The 16,512-nt window shown below is 44.4% G+C and overlaps 1 protein-coding gene across 9 annotated transcripts in view; it reads right to left on the minus strand.

Moving 5' to 3' along the window:
- Nucleotides 1–16,512, minus strand: part of Prkag2 (protein kinase AMP-activated non-catalytic subunit gamma 2) — a 215,025-nt gene that overhangs the window by 11,358 nt on the left and 187,155 nt on the right. For all 9 annotated transcript variants that reach the window (XM_069997121.1, XM_069997114.1, XM_069997115.1 and 6 more), the window contains 5 exons: nt 10,268–10,349; nt 8,947–9,005; nt 6,193–6,238; nt 4,516–4,570; nt 3,381–3,507 (listed from right to left, as the gene is read on the minus strand). In XM_069997121.1, coding sequence (XP_069853222.1) covers nt 3,381–3,507; nt 4,516–4,570; nt 6,193–6,238; nt 8,947–9,005; nt 10,268–10,349 — 369 coding nt within the window. The remainder of the gene's footprint in view (nt 1–3,380; nt 3,508–4,515; nt 4,571–6,192; nt 6,239–8,946; nt 9,006–10,267; nt 10,350–16,512) is intronic.

The following is a 16,512-nucleotide window of genomic DNA, read 5'->3' on the forward strand; positions in this document are numbered from 1 at the left end:
CTGAGGAGCAAGGAACAAGGCTGCCAGACAGAAGGAAAAGAACCTTCTCACACTCCCTGTCACCCATTGCTCTAGCGGAGGAGGCTAGTGGAGGGTTCCACGTGCTTGGCTATAACATAATGAACTACAGTTTCAAAGATCCACCTCATTTTATAAGGGGCACAGGTGATTCCATCCTCCTGGTGTACCTTATAATTATCAGGAAAAGATGAACAGTTAGGAGAAACAAAACGTTCAAGTCAAAGAGTTCATCAATATTCAAATCATGAGAATCCTAGAAATTTAGAGAAAAAAAAAAAGAAAAGATCCCTATTAGGTCGTCCAGTCCACTCCCACACAGGACAGCCCTGCTCCGCACGCCGCGCCGCGCCGCGCCGCCTTTGCTCGCTCTCCGAGGGCAAAGCGAGTGATCGCACAGTGCAGTGAAGAGCAGGCCCTGGAGTTTCTTTATTTAAATCTGGGATTTTTATCTGAGAATGTCTAACTGAATATTCTAGTAGCATGACTCTCATCACCACACTGGCCCACATATCAGGTAGTGCTGGGCAGCAGCAGGCTCGGTCTTTTTATAGACAGGAGGCAGCTCAGGATGACGCCACTCTTCATGGCCCAGATGGGGGGGCTGCTGTGGCAGAGGCCAGCAGAGATGGGGTCTGGGCTTGGAAGTCAGAGATGCCAGGACTAGGCACCCTACCGCCCACACAGGGCTGCTCAGTGGGAGCACTGGGGTGGCTGAGGAGGGGAGGGTACAGTTTGGCAGCTGGGATCAGTGCTCTAGTCATGCTGTCAACATGGAGACTGACACATGGGGGCCCTGAGTGTGTCCCCCCTACCCCCCGTCCTCCATTCCTGTGAAGCCTGAGCAGCCAAGGCTGCCACCATCTCAGATTACACACTGACAAGCAATACTGCCACATGCCCTTCCTGCTCCCTTCCTGGATGCTTGCTTTAGGCTTGGGTTTGTATTCGGGGCCTCATGGCTTGCAACAGGCAGGCAATCTACCACTTAAGCCACAACCCCATCCCTGTTTGCTTTAGTTACTTTTTGGACAGGGCCTGGAGCTTTGTGCCTGGGACCACGTGCTACACTTCTGCCTCCCGCATAAACACACAGTTGGGATGCCAGACAAGCTGCCACACTTGGCTTCTTGGGGTTCCATTAACTTTTACCTAAACTGGTCTGGAACCTTGATCCTCCCAATCTCCACCTCCCAAGTAGCTGGGATTATAGGGGCATATTGTCATGCTTGGCCAAAACATTTTCTGTTGTTTTATTTTTTTGGTTGGTTGTGGGTTTTGAACTCAGGGCCTAGGTACTATCCCTCTGAGCCTCTTTGTGCTCAAGGCTAATGCTCTACCACTTGAGTCACCATGACACTTCTGGTTTTTGAGTGGTTTATTTTATTTTTAAAATTATTTTATTTTATTTTATTTAAAAAAAAATTTTTTTTTTGGTCCGGTCGTTGGGCCTGAACTCTGGGCCTGGGCGCTGTCCCTGATCTCTTTAGCTCAAGGCTAGCGCTTTACCACTTGGGCCACAGCACCACTTCCGGCTTTTTTCTTTTTGCTTATGTGGTGCTGAGGAATTGAACCCAGGGCCTCAGGCATGCAAGGCAAGAGCTCTACCACTGAGCCACCTTCCCAGCCCTTGAGTGGTTTCTTAGAGGTAAGAGTCTCATGAGGACTGTTTTGCCTGGGCTGGCTTTGAACCACGATCCTCAGATCTCAGCCTCCTGAGTAGCTGGGATTATAGGCCCAGCCACCTGAACCTTTTTTAAAATTGTTCTTTTTTTTTTTAAAGTCGGTTATGGGGCCTGAACTCTGGGACTGAGCGCTGTTCCTCAGCTCTTCAGCTCAAGGCTAGGGCTCTACCACTTGAGCCACAGTGCCACTTCTGGCTTTTTCTGCTTATGTGGTGCTGAGGAATCAAACCCAGGGCCTCACGCATGTGAGGCAAGTGCTCTACCACCAAGCCACCTTCCCAGCCCCCGTGTCTCTTAACATAGTATTGCTTACACATGTACACTATTAAAACACAGGACTAGTTTGATTGCAAGGTGTTTCTCAATAACTAGACCCTCTGTGCCTCTGCAGTAAGGGTCGTGCACATTACGCCAGCGTGCCATTGTGCTAGTTCTCTGTGAGCAGCTGCAGAGAGGAAACCTGGAAAGCTACTGTGAAGTGGACTCCACCTACTGCTTCCTATGGGAATAGGACTTTCAAATAGCCTCTGGTACACTCGGTTTCCTCAGAACTGCTTTTAATGCTGCTCACAAGAAAGGTTCCATGTTTGGGATGATTATGAAGCTGGCTCATGACACAGGTAGTTGAGAAAGTCTACAGACAACACAGGCTGGATATGGACAAAATGGGCTTTAGGGCTTTTCCATTACTGCTAAGTTTGAAATGAAAACTTCAGGGATAGTTTTTTTTTTTTTTTTTTTTTAATCATGTTTCTAAAACCATGACATCAAAAGACACAACATGAAGCTGTTTAAGTCTTTTGGTGGTACTGGGGTCAGCTCAGGGCTTTGTGCTTGCCAGGTAGGTACTCTACCATTTGAGCCATAGCTCAGTTCTTCTCTCCTTTTTGTTGTTGTTGTTGATCATAGGGCTTGAAGTCAGGGCCTAGGCACTGTCCCTGAGCTCTTTTGTTCAAGGCTAGTGTTCTACCACTATAAGCCACAGCTCCACTCCTGGTTTTTGAGTGGTTAATTGAAGAGTCTCATGGACATTCCTGCCTGGGCTGGCTTTGAACGGCAATCATCAGCTCTCAGCCTCCTGAGTAGCGAGGATTATCGGCATGAGCCTCTGGTGCCCGATTCTGCTTTATTTTTCAAGTAGTTTTGTATTTATTACAAGCTGCCTCAGACCATAATCCTCCTCCTAACACCTCGTGCATAAGCAGAGCTACAAGTGTGTGCCACCATGCTGAGCTTATTGTTGAGATGGAGTATCTCATTTTTTGTTTGGGCTGACTTCAAACTGCAATCCTGATCTCTGCCTCCCAAATAGCTAGGATTGCAGGCATGAGCCGTCCTGATAGGCTCATGAAGCAATTTCCCCCCTAACCTTTGGCTGAGTTTCCTTTGTACAGAGGTCCTAACCTCATTTACAGGCTGCTTTAGGTGGCAGTGTGACCATATTTAGATGGAGAATTCTGTTTTAATTATCTTGATACTGTGTTGAAAGGTGATTGCTTTTTGATTAGAATCACTGAGGATGTACAAGTCTAATAGCAGTAAATTGAGAAAATAAAGGTTAGACATGGGGATCTCACCACTGACAATTCCTTTTGCTGCGAGTTCCAGGAGCCAGTGTACTTGAGACAAACTAAAGTCAACACAACTGGGTCTTCAGAAATGCTAGGAACTACTTACAAAAAGCTGGAGGAACTTGAGGATTCTTTTGTGGGTAAGAATATAAAGTGCATTTCCACTGATAGGATCAATAACTGGCAATCTGTGGATTTTGTTTTTGATCAACGAGTATACAGCATCGAAGAGGCTGCGGGAAAATCCATTAAAGCTGTTAGGAGGCTTCCAAGGAAAATCAGCATACTTTGGACTGCCCAGCCTTCATGCACTTCTGGTGTGGACCACCCCGCCTCCACGCACTTCCTGTGTTTCACACTCCATAAGAGGAGGTTAATCCAGCTGGGCGCCTGGAGCTCAGACCTATAATCCTGGCTACTCAGGAGGCTGACATTTGAGGATCACAGTTTGAAGCAGCCAGGCAGGCAAGTCCGTGAGAGTTTTATCTCCAATTAACCAGCAAAAAGCCAGAAGTGGAGCTGTGGCTCAAGTGGGCAAAAAATGCTCGGGGACAGTGTCCAGGCCCTGAGTTCAAGCCACCTGCCCTCCCCCTCCTTCTCTCTCTCTCTTTTTTTTTTGTGATGGGACTAGGGGGCTTGATGGGGCCTTGTGCTGTCCCTTAGCTTTTCTGCTTTAGGTTGATGCTCTACTACTTGAGCCACATCTTCACTTCCAGCTTTTTGCTGGTTAAGTGGAAGTAAGAGTCTCTTGGACTTGTTTTCCTCAAACTGGTCTGAACTATGATCCTCAAATCTCAACTCAGGAGTAGCTAGGATTTTAAGTGTGAGCCACTGGCATCTTGCTTGGCTGTGATTTAAAAATTTTATTCTCTGGTGTGTGTGTGTGTGTGTGTGTAAAATGTGTGTGTGTGTGTAAAATGTGTGCGTGTGTCCCCGCTGTGTGTGTGTGTGTGTAAAATGTGTGTGTGTGTGTGTAAAATGTGTGTGTGTGTGTGTGTGTGTGTCCCCGCTGTCCCCGAGCTGTTCAGCTCAAGGTGAGTAAGCACTCTACCACTTGAGCCACAGTGCCACTTCCTTGGCTGTGATTTCTAATGTCCCTTAAGTTATTAAATTTAGTATCTGATGTTAAGGAATCTGGTCCATCTAGACTAGAGAACATGTTTGTCATTATGTATCTACTGTAGTAATAAAATGCATAAATTACAATGAATGTTTTCAAAGGAAAAAAATGTTCCGTTTACCTTGCATCTGGAGATATATTCACTAAAGGCTTAAATGTTTCTTGTAAATATAGCTCTGTATTTATGGAAAGAAAACATACAGTTAGTAACATATTGGCTGTTTGCAGTTACTACATAAATTCAAATGCCCTTCCATTTATGGATAATTAAAAAAATTAAAAAATCCCCTCCAAAATTAAATACTCAAAACTACTGTATTAATAAGTTAACCAATGCCTCCTGTTTTCAAGATGTTCTTTGAATAAAAGCTAAATATTTAAAAGATCAATATTTCAATGGTTGTTTATAACATTAGGAAAGTATGAAGATATTTGTTGAAATAACCAGCAGAGACTGCTACATTCTGGCATGTTAAAATTACTCTGAAGAAATGAAGCATTATGAAATTGTTTAAAAGAAATTTCATAAGCTGAAAGGTATAATCAGCTACAGTCAACTTTGTTCTTTACATGTTCTTTTTTTAACCAAATCAATGCTCCAAAACCTAGTGTGTCTTGGGACTCTTTCCAACATACAGAAACTTCCTTGGTAAAGATATCAAGTGTAATCAATCTGCTCTATCAGGGTCTGTGTATGGAGAGGAGCTGAGATTAGTCTAGTGTTATTATCACTCCCAAGCACCGTGGCCGCTGTGCAGAAGGATTGATAAGAAGGCTATGTCATGGTGTCATGTTATATAATCACTTCCTAATTCCAAGTTGACTTAATTCATTCAGCTTGGCTTGGTTGAAGCCAAAATAAATCAAATGAAAAAGCCCTAATAAATCAAATATATCCTTCAATGAAGCTCCTAAGTCTATGGAATTCAGAGCCCCTTTGCAACCTCTAACAGAGGCTCCAATTTCCTAGCTAGCTAAAAAGGTAGCGTATCCTATCCAGTTTCTTATTGGCCTCTGTGTGTGTGTGTTGTGTGGATTCTGGTACTGAACTCAGGGCTCTGCTTCTGGCTTCAAAATGGTTAACTGGAAATAAGAGTCTCACACACACTCTTGCCTGGGCTGGCTTTGAACTGTGATCCTCAGATCTCAACCTCTTGAGTAGCTAGTATTACAGGCGTGAGCCACCAGTGCCCAGCTAAAGACTCGAAGTTCAAGTGTGTAACTTCCCTTCCCTTGCTTGGTCCCTCCATTTCCATCTTGGCTCTCTGAGCACTGACAAGGGGTCTTCTACCCTATCCGTCCCTACCCGTGCCTTCTCTCCTAGAGTCATCCAGATGAATACCTTCACCATCATGACTGAAAGTTGGCTGAGCTCTGGGAAAGGACACTGTGCTTGTGAAATGTGAATTTCAATAAGACAGATTCTTGACGCTATTTCCTTGTTATTTGGTCCAACCAATCACCAATCCAGTTCAAGCTTTACTTGCCCCATGTATGGCCGAAACTCGTAAGGAAACCATAGTTAGAACAGTGCTTACTTCCCACAGGACAGATGTCTGAGGGTTTTTGGTGCCCACCTCACCCACATTATTAGCCCTCCAACCCCATCCCTGGGCACTGTGAACATGCCATCACACCAGTGGTGACGTGTATATTTGATATGCTAGAATCACAAAATGAAGGCAGAAACTAACAATGTTTTTAGCCACCATGTCATTCGGCAGAGAGAAAAGGACCTGCTGTATTAACACACCCTGTTTATACTATGTGTAACATTTCTTACATCAGGAGTGCTTACCCCTCCATGTTTCAATCTTATGCTCCTCTAATTCATAAATCTGTACCTGCAAATAAGGAAAATTCTTACTTATGGATGTTAACATATACAACAGATAAATTAACTGGGAACTAACATAAAACATCGCTTTACTATAGCATTTTTCTGTCTCTAATTAGAAAATATGAAGAAAATAAATAAATGTTCCTACACATTTTAAGAAGAAGTTGGGCCACAGAACATTTTTTTTTAAAGCAACTTTTGACTTAATAATCTACTATCGAGATTATATAGGACTTGTTTCTTTCTTTTTCTTTTTTTTTGCCAGCCTTAGGATTTGAACTCTAGGCCTGGAAGCTGTCCCTGAGCTCCTTTTGCTCAAGGCCAGTGTTCTACTCTTGAGTCACAGCACCACTTCTGGCTTTTTCTGTGATTAATTGGAGGTAAGAGTCTCATGGACTTTCCTGCGTAGACTGGCTTTGAACTGGGATCCTCAGTTCTGAGCCTTCTGAGTAACTAAGATTACAGACATGAGCCATGAGTGCCTGGCTAGGACTTGTTTCTTTTTATCAGAATTATCCATTTAAATCATACCTGAAAAGGACAGAGGCCAATATAAGGACACTGTTTTTTTTTGCATTTGTCTTATTTTAGAAATCAGACATATCACATGACGTAAGAGACCATTCACAGTCTTTAGTAAAACTTCCTTCTAAGAATATATGCTATGAAGAAATTCATTTCTGCATTGCTATGTTTATTTATTTAATTCTGGTCCTGGACCTTGAACTCAGGGCCTCGGCTCTGTCCCTGAGCTTTTGCACTCAAGACTAGTGTTACACTTGAGCCATATTTTACTTCTGGCTTTTCATGGTTAATTGGAATGCTGGTTAATAAAGAGTCTCACAGACCTTCGTGCCTGGGTTAGCTTTGAGCCATGATCCTCTGACTCAGCCTCTGAATGTCTAGGATTGAGCCACTAGAGCCACACACATTTTTTTATTTTATGTAGGAATTAATTCTAGTCATGTGCCACATTCTATCTCATTGGTCAAGAAGGGACCACACAGACATGACTTGCAGCACTGAAGTTGGGGCCGTCTTAGTTTGTGTAACAACACTCTGCTAGGCCTGCACGGCAGTGGGATAAAAGGATCATACACCTCACACTTGCTAAACACCACATTACCATGCCCTATACCAAACTGCCTGATACTCCTAAACATAGTATAGGATCAACTTCTGTCTTTTAGGTATTCTATACTGTAGATGTTAAATAAAGTCTACATCTTGTCCTCTTCCATCTTTGCAAACAAACAAAAACACCAAGGTGACAGAATCATTATGTATGGTGTTTGATAAAGGTCTGGGTTTCTGGGCCAGTGTAATTCCAGCTTGACAGGAGGTAGAGGCAGGAGGATCGTGGTCTGAGCCTGGTCCTGGCAAGAGCAAGACCCTAACTGAAAACCAAGTAAAGCAATAGGGGCTGGAGAGGTGTGATTCAAGGGATAGAGTGTTTGCCTAGTAGTGTTAGGCTCTAAATAATAATAATGAAATAATAATAAGAAAAATAATAATAAGAAACTGGGAGCTGATGGTTCACACCTATAATTCTAGCTACTCAGGAGGCTGAGATTTGAGGATCATGCTTCAAAGCTAGCCTGGGCAGGAAAGTCTGTGAGACTTTTTTTTTTTTTTTTGGGGGGGGGGTCTGGTCGTGGGGCCTGAACTCTGGGCCTGGGCGCTGTCCCTCAGCTCTTCAGCTCAAGGCTAGCACCCTACCACTTGAGCCACAGCGCCACTTCCGGCTTTTTTCTTTTTGCTTATGTGGTGTTGAGGAGTCGAACTCAGGGTCTCAGGCATGCAAGGTAAGTGCTCTACCACTGAGCCACCTTCCCAGCCCATGTGAGACTCTTATCTCCAATAAACCACCAGAAAAAAAAAAAAAACAACAAAAAAACAGAAGTAGCACTGTGGTTCAAGTGGTAGAGTGCTTGCCTTGAGCTGAATCGCTGAGGGACAGCGTCCAGGCCCAGAGTTCAAGCCACACAACCGACCGGGGGAAAAAAAAAAAAAAAAGGCAGTAGTCTCCAAACTCTGCTCCCTAGTTCAGCTGAACCAGGTACGGGGGGGGGGGGGGGGGGGGGAGGGTTCGGCTACCAACATCAGCCAAAGCAACCTTTTCTTAGTTGGCAGGAAAAAGCAAACCTCGTTTCTTCCATCTTAACTCTTATTTCTTTTAAAACAATCATTAAACAGTTATCAATTTGCTGGTGTGACAGAACCTGGTTATTCTCACACTGCCACCTGCCCACATGAAGTCCTGTGCCCACCTCATCTGCAGAGATCCTGCTGGGCCAAGCAACGGATGCAGGGATGTGGGGCAGGTGCTACTCTACTCTGCCGAGCCCTGAGCTGCCTGGCCGTCTCCCAGGATAAAGCAGCAGGAGCCTGGTGACACTCACTGAATGGCTAGGGAATAAACAGGAATTCTGACAACCTGAATAGACCACATGACCACCTGTTCTGGTTACTTTTCCTGAGAATACCTTAAGTTTCTAATATATGATGAGTTTTATTCTCAGTTGATAGGGCTAGTAGCTTTACACTGAATTTCCTTATATATAGCATAAATATAAATATGTATACACACATACTATATATATATGGAACATCAACCAGCTTGACCACCATCATGTACTTTACTCCCCCCTTCCCACATACTAGAGCATATAGCTCCAACTGCTAAAATAAAATGAACATTCCATCACTTACCATAGGTGATTTATAATATCTATGTAGTATATTTATGAAGTCTGTAATTGTTAGCATTCCTGGAACAACAAAGAATTCTATGTTAGAACAAAACTACAGATATATAAAAGGGAAATTTCAAATAACAGGTGAAGATGTAATAACTGAGTAGTAAAGCTAACTAAATAGAAAGATTTTAAACACTCTTTTCATTTATTATTTAAAACTTCTAGTATACTGTCTACACTGAGCTGGGCACAAAAACCTAGCTGGAAATAAACCTGATTTTAAGGATGAGATTAATAAAGAGTATCTGCAAGATTAATGACAGAAAACATCTATAAACCCAGCTATTCAGGAGGCTGAGATCTGAGGATCATGGTTCAAAGCCAGACCAGGGTGGGAGGATTTATGATTTTCTGATTTCTAATAAATCACCAAAAAGCTGGAAGTTCAGCTGTGGTTCAAGTTGCAGAATACCAGCCTTGAGCAAAAGAGCTCAGGGACAATGCCCAGGCCCTGAGTTCAAGCCCCAGGACTGGGACCAAAAAACAAAACAAAAAAATTGTGGCTATTTGTAAATAATAAAAAATACTTTAATGCACTAAGTCCATGGGAGACAATGCTTTCAGGTGTACTCTATCAGGAAGCACCTGTATAAATGGTCGGGGGGCACTTGTAGTGGTCGAGCATGATTTAGCAAGATGGTGGACTGTGGCTATCTCCTGATGCCGGGTGTCCTGTCACAGAGGTGATGAATGATGACCAGCATGAGCACCCCACTGCCTGGAGCCAGCATGGCCAGTGAGCCTGTCTATAGTAGCTCTGCGGATTTTGTTCCCTGGGCTGGGAGAGGCACAGAACTCCTTTGAAGTGCCAAAAAGCTGCTAAATTAAAAAACTAAAAACAACAACAACAACAAAAAAAACCCAACCCCCCCCTTTCCCCCCAAATCCAATCAAAGCACAGTAGTGCTGTAAATTTCCTGGCAACTTGGCCTTGACCAGTGTGCAAAAGCAACAATGGAGTTTAATTGATTACACTGTGGTCTGAACTCAGGGCCTGGGTGCTGTCCCTGAGCCTTTCGGCTCAAGGTTAGGTCTCCACCAGTTCAGACTTTTTGGGTAGTTAACTGGAGATAACAACCCTTCCCTGCTCGGACTGGCTTTGTTCACGATCCTCATATCTCAACCTCCTGAGTCGCTAAGATGACAGGTGTGAGCCACCAGTTCCTGGCCAGAATGGAGTTTAATTTGGCAACATGAAGAATCCCAAAGCAGCCCCACAAGGGCCTGTGTCCTGAGGTCTCCTCCCGCACAGACACTCCCATTCCAGAGCTCACCTACAAAACTCTGCTTTTTACTCTCCCACAGCGGTGCTGCGCGGACCCCGTTAGCTACCAAGGCAAAGAAGGCCTTTTTAACCTGGAGAGAAATCAGAGAAACAAAGCAGAGCTTTAACACTAGGGAGTAAAAGAACTTCAAAGACTTTTCAACTAGATCTTACCAGTTATCTCCCATGATTAAGCATGACACGCTAAAAACAAGCACCTGTTTATTACACTCCTGAGATTGGAGATTACTTTTTTCAAATCAGAACAATGCAATTAGTTTCCATTTATCTAAAGACTAAAAATTAGGAAGTGGCGCTGTGACTCAAGTGGTAGAGTGCTAGGCTTGAGCTGAAGAGCTGAGGGACAGCGCTCAGGCCCAGAGATCAAGCCCTACATTGAACAAAAAAACACAAAACACAATGAAGTAAATTCTTTATTAAAAAAGAAGACTAAAGGGCTGGGAAGGTGGCTCAGTGGTAGAGCGCTCGACTTGCATGCTCAAAGCCCTGGGTTCGATTCCTCAGCACCACATAAGCAAAAAGAAAAAAGCCGGAAGTGGCGCTGTGGCTCAAGTGGTAGAGCGCTAGCCTTGAGCTGAAGAGCTCAGGGACAGCGCCCAGGCCTTGAGTTCAGGCCCCATGACCGGACCCAAAAAAAAAAAAAAAGAAGACTAAAGACTTGTGTACATATATACTTTATATAATTAAAAAACTGTGTGCAGTAATTCAATGTCAGTTGAATTTCTCCAATTCATTTGAAAACATAGAAGCAAAGACTTCATCCAAAAACAGAACAAAGAGGTTATATATCAAATTGCAAAATGAAAATTTGAGTTGAATATGTTGAATAACAAATCAAGTGAATGTTCTCATTCACCAAGGGTGCCAAAAAAAGGTATGAAGAGGCATCAGACAGCCTCATGCTGTTAAGAGATGGATCACTCGTGTCCCCATCTCAGCAGCTAAAACTAAGCCCTCACAGGGGAAGGCCATGGTGCTAACTCAGACTACACTGGGTAACGCTTTTAACACTTTGTAAGTTATCATGTTTGAAGACTTATTAATAAATAACAGCTCAATGCTAAAAATGATCCTCCAGCAAACATGAATAGGGAAAATGGTTCAATCTTATTACCAATCCAAGAAGTGCAAATTAGAACAAATTGAAATAATCATTTATGGCAGCTGCTAGTTTGGCTCTTGGATGATCCCCAAAGGCCCATGTCTAGAAGGCTTCCTCCTCTGCTCATGGCTCTATGGGTAATGGTGGGATGTTTTAGGAGGTGGGGCCTAGTGATAGGAAGTTAGGCACTGGGGCAGGTCCTCGAAAGGGCTGCTGTTGCCTGGATACACTGGGCTTCTGCTGGCCCAAAGCAACAGGGCCATGAGACCATGGCCTGAAGCCTTAGAAGCCCCAAGTCACACTAAACCTTTCCTCCTGGGAAGTTGTTTATCTCAGGTATTCTGTCACAGAAATGGAGGGTTGACTAACTATACAATAAGCCAACATTTTTAAGTTCTAACTCCTTCTTTAAGTGCTATTTTAAAACTACAGTGCTATTTAAAACTAAATATTTTTTGGACCACAGCTTGTATCAAGAATCACGAAACAGATGGGTGCCGGTGGCTCATGCCTATAATCCTAGCTACCTAGGAGGCTGAGATCTGAGGATCTCGGTTCAAAGCCAGCCCAGGCAGGAACGTCTGTGAGACTCTTATCTCCAATAAACCACTAGAAAACCAGAAGTGGCACTGTAGCTCAAGCAGTAGAGTGCTTGCCTTTAGCTGAAGAACTGAGGAAAAGCGCCCACGCCTAGAGTTCAAGCCCCACGCCTAGAGTTCAAGCCCCACGACCGACCAAAAAAAAAAAAAATCATGAAACTACTCTTGCTGTTTTTGCTGTAGCTTTTTCTCTATTAAACTCTTTTTAGAAGGGGAAACTCCAGCCCCCTCCCCTCAAAAAATATGGATTAATAAATCTTAGCCTGGAGCAAGGTTTGATTGCATTCATCTATTTTTATTTTTTATTTTTTTCTGTTGGTCGTGGGGCCTGAACTGTGGGCCTGGGCGCTGTCCCTCAGCTCTTCAGCTCAAGTCTAGTGCTCTACCACTTGAGCCACAGCACCTCTTCCAACTTTTTCTGCTTCTGCTGAGGAATGGAACCCAGGGCCTCATGCATGCAAGGCAAGCGTTCTACCACTGAGCCACCTTCCCAGCCCTAATCCATATTCTCTGAAGGCCCACAAGGAGCCTCGAGTTCCTTTCACTGCACAGCCACGCCCTCTCACCTGTTAGGATATTACTTTGCAATCTTTGCCAGCTCTAGGTGAGATCCAGAGGGCTGTCAGTGCTTCACCACACGGGTGCAATAAGAGCCAAATCACAAAGCCAGCTGAAGCAACAGAGGCACCTGCTGGCTTGAGAATTCATGGGTTTTCGCTTATGTTACTTGAGGTCTCCATCTATTCTTTCCTTTGGCCTTGAGTCTCATCGCAGATCCATTGTCTCCAGCTTCTACAGCATCATGAACAGTTCAACAATCTCCTGGCTAAGACCCCTAGTAGTTCAACTTGCATTTGTGCAGTAGGGCATGTTCCTATACTCTCCAAACCATCTTGCGCTTCAATTTCCTCTATCACTACTTATGGTACCCTTTCCTATATGATGATCACTTTCCTTGAGAACAAAAGCAGCACAATTTGAGTGGAGGGGTTCAATTAATTCATTTTCTCTTTCCACTCCAGCAGCATCTGTCTTGAACAAGACCACTGGTTCTTTCTGTTTCTTTTTGCCTTGAAAATAATTAAGCACCACTTCCCTCTGTACATCTCAGGTAAAATCCCAAACTGTAAGCAAACTGTGGGCAGTGCTTTTCTAAGTTGTGCCCTCCTATATTGACCTTATACTCTCCATTCTGTATTTTCCACAAGTCCGTTTAAAAATATAATGTTCTATCAGATGTGGTGACTCATGCCTGTAATCCTAGTTACACAGGCAGTGGAGATGGGAGCATCATGGTTTGAGGCCATTCTGGGCACAAAGTTCATGAGACCCTCATCTTAATCAATAAAAAGCTGGGCATAGTGGTGTGCACCTGCCACCCAGCTACTCAGGAAGTGAAAGTATGAGCATCAAGTTCCAGGCTCACCTGGGCATAAAGGCAAAATCCTATCTCAAAAATAGCCAAAGCAAAAAGTGTTAGGGGACATGGCTCAAGTGGTAGAGTGCCAGCCTAGCAAGTATAAGACCTTGAGCTCAAGCTCAAGGTGAAAGGTACTTATTTGGGTACTTGCTTGTTTCCTCTGGCATTATTTACGAATCATATCACGAGGCACAATATAAATAACTAAACTCAAATAGCACCAAACTACATGTAAGTACTGCTTATGAATACATGAGTGGAGTGGGGGAGAAGATACATCAGTCTTGTAGAAGGCATTTTAGCTAAGGCCTGGAAATGCTCTGTACTCAAGTGTTCCCTGCATTCTACCAGAGACCAGCCTGCAGAGAGCAAGGCGCAGGATGGCCAGCCTCAGTGGGGGACACAGCACTACATTAGCTACATGATCCTGACTGAGTGGCGAGTCACGTGATGTCACAGCAAGCACTCACAAGAAGTGGTTTTCCTCCCCAAAATTTGTACTTTAATGGAATCCGGAGTAAAACACCAGATTCATCTCAACAGAGAACATTCTATAACACACCTGACCAAGACTCCTCAAAAGTACCACACTGCCCAAAACAAGTCCAACAGATGGTCACAGCCCATGTGAGCTCAAGGACACACAAGAACACACAAGGACCAAACGTGGCTGAGACACAGGGACGAGATGTCAGAGAAACTTAGATGGGGTCCTGAGCAGAAAAATGGCTCCAGGTAAAAACCAAGGGAACATGAGCGTCCTTTAGTTGATAAGTCAGTAGTAGCAGTAACTGGGACAAACACACTACACTGTGGAAAAGCAAACTGGACATAGGAATTCTTGCAAAATTAAAATTACTATAAAATAGAAAGCTTTTTTGGTTGGTCATAAGGTCTGGGCACTGTTCCTGAGCTCTTTTTGCTCAAGCCATTGTGCCACTTCTGGTTTTCTGGTGGTCAATTAAGAGATGAAAGTCTCACAGACTAGGCTGGCTTTGAACCATGATCCTTAGATCTCAGCCTCCTGAGTAGCCAAGATTATAGGTGTAAGTCAGCAGTACCTGGCAGAAAAAAAATGTTTATTAATGATAAGCTGTTATGTATAAAGCATTGCTAAAAATGGGTATTACGACTGGGAAGAAAGGATTATTTATTTATTTATTTTTGGGTCCGGTTGTGGGGCCTGAACTCTGGGCCTGGGCGCTGTCCCTCAGCTCTTCAGCTCAAGGCTAGCGCTCTACCAGTTGAGCCACAGCCCCACTTCCGGCTTTTTTCTTTTTACTTATGTGGTGCTGAGGAATCGAACCCAGGGCCTCAGGCACACAAGGCAAGGTTCTACCACTGAGCCACCTTCCCAGCCCAGGAAAGGATTATTTAATTCCCAATGCCCCCACTAATCCTGAAATAGGATTTGACTATGAGATCTGATTTGCTCACAACTAAGTGTCACCACTTAGTTTCACCGACCATTCCCTTCCCTCTGCACCACTGGGCTTGCTTGCAGGGGAAGGGCTAGGACATTGGTAGAGTGCATCGCCGTTCCAGTTACTAGTCTCAGTTCCAAACCAACACCTTGGACTCCCATTTGTGGTACTGGGAATATGTACACCAGATTTTTGCATCTTCAGCCCAAAAATAGAGGAGGTAGTAGTGAGGGCATCAAAGCAGGAGAAGGATGCCCACTGTTGGTGGGAATTCCACCCACAGGAGCCTGCCTCACCATAGCAGCAGCCGAGTCCAGCCGGTCACATTTTCATTAGAGAACGAGTTTCCTTAAGCCCTAATTCCCACCCAGATACATCCAGACCCAGTCGGAGCTGCGCCCTTCTAATGCACAGCCATGGTGCTGTGGTGTGGAAATGGGTTCACCGGCCCTTACTCTACAGTGTCTGATTCAGTATGTTTGGCACAGGTGCAACGTTCTGTGATTTTGAAGCTGGTAATGTGGAGAAAGCTGCCTCTCAGGTTTTTGTTTACCCTTTCCACTCACCCCCCCACCCCACAGTTACCTACACCCATTTATGTTTATGTTCTAATTCAAATAACCAATGCAGCTTCTGCCTCCTGACTGGCCTCCAATGAGCAGAAAAACCAGCACAAGATGGGAACTGGCGTCCTGTCCTTGGGCTCCAATACAGTATGCCGTGTGCCGTGTCAGTGGGAAGCCAGACTTGCTTTCTCCGGGCATGCTGTGGTGCTGTGACTAAATGAATCACCCAGTGACTGTGAAGATGCCACGTGGGGCCCAGGCAGCAATGGCTGCTGCACCAGCCTCTGTGGCAGAGCCAAGGCCCACAGTACTTGTGTGGGAGGGAGCACTGTGATTCATTTCTTGCAGACCTGCAGCCACCGTCAGCCTGAAAAGAATCTTGTAGCCATGGGCTAATGCTTACAAACAACACACAAACGTGGTTCTATGTGATGGGGACATACCAGCTGACATCCACGCCTCAACAGTTCTGCTATGAAGGCTGAGTGTTGGTGTGGGAAAAGCGGGAATTCTGTACCAGGTACAGGGACATATGAGTGTTCTCTGGGTTAGACAGAATACCTGACAGAAACAACTTAAGGGAAGAAAGATTCACTGTGCATAATTTCAGATGTTTCTGTCCACCATGGTGGGGCAGAGCTGTTTGCTTCATTGTGGACAGGAAGCAGAGTGCAGCACTAACAGGAAGAAGCCAAGGGCAAGATACAGCCCCAAGAACACACTCAGTGACCTTTCTCCAATCATGCCTTACCTTCCATAGTTCCACTACCTGCCAAGTATATTCAGATTTTTAACCCATCAATAGATTAAACCATTCATTAGATCCGAATACTCATAATCTAATTGTTAGAGACAGTTCTAAGTGTGCTTTACTATTTCCTAGGTTGTTTCTCAACCCACTCATGTTGACAATCAAGATTGGCCATCACTCTCTTAGACAAAGCCAAGACTCCTGGATCCTAGTTATTCTCCACCTCCAGGGCAATGGAAATGGCTGGCTTTCCAGTGTGTGATACTTTGTTCGCTTTAAAGCCTGGTTACAAGTTTTCCTTGGCAAACATCACACTTACTCAGGACCATCCCAGGCAGCCCTGGACACCCTTGCCCTGTAACTGGGACAGGT

Source organism: Dipodomys merriami, unplaced genomic scaffold (assembly GCF_024711535.1).
Source record: "Dipodomys merriami isolate MVZ:Mamm:240054 unplaced genomic scaffold, mDipMer1.0.p SCAF_5, whole genome shotgun sequence".
Classification (NCBI taxonomy): Eukaryota; Metazoa; Chordata; class Mammalia; order Rodentia; family Heteromyidae; genus Dipodomys; species Dipodomys merriami.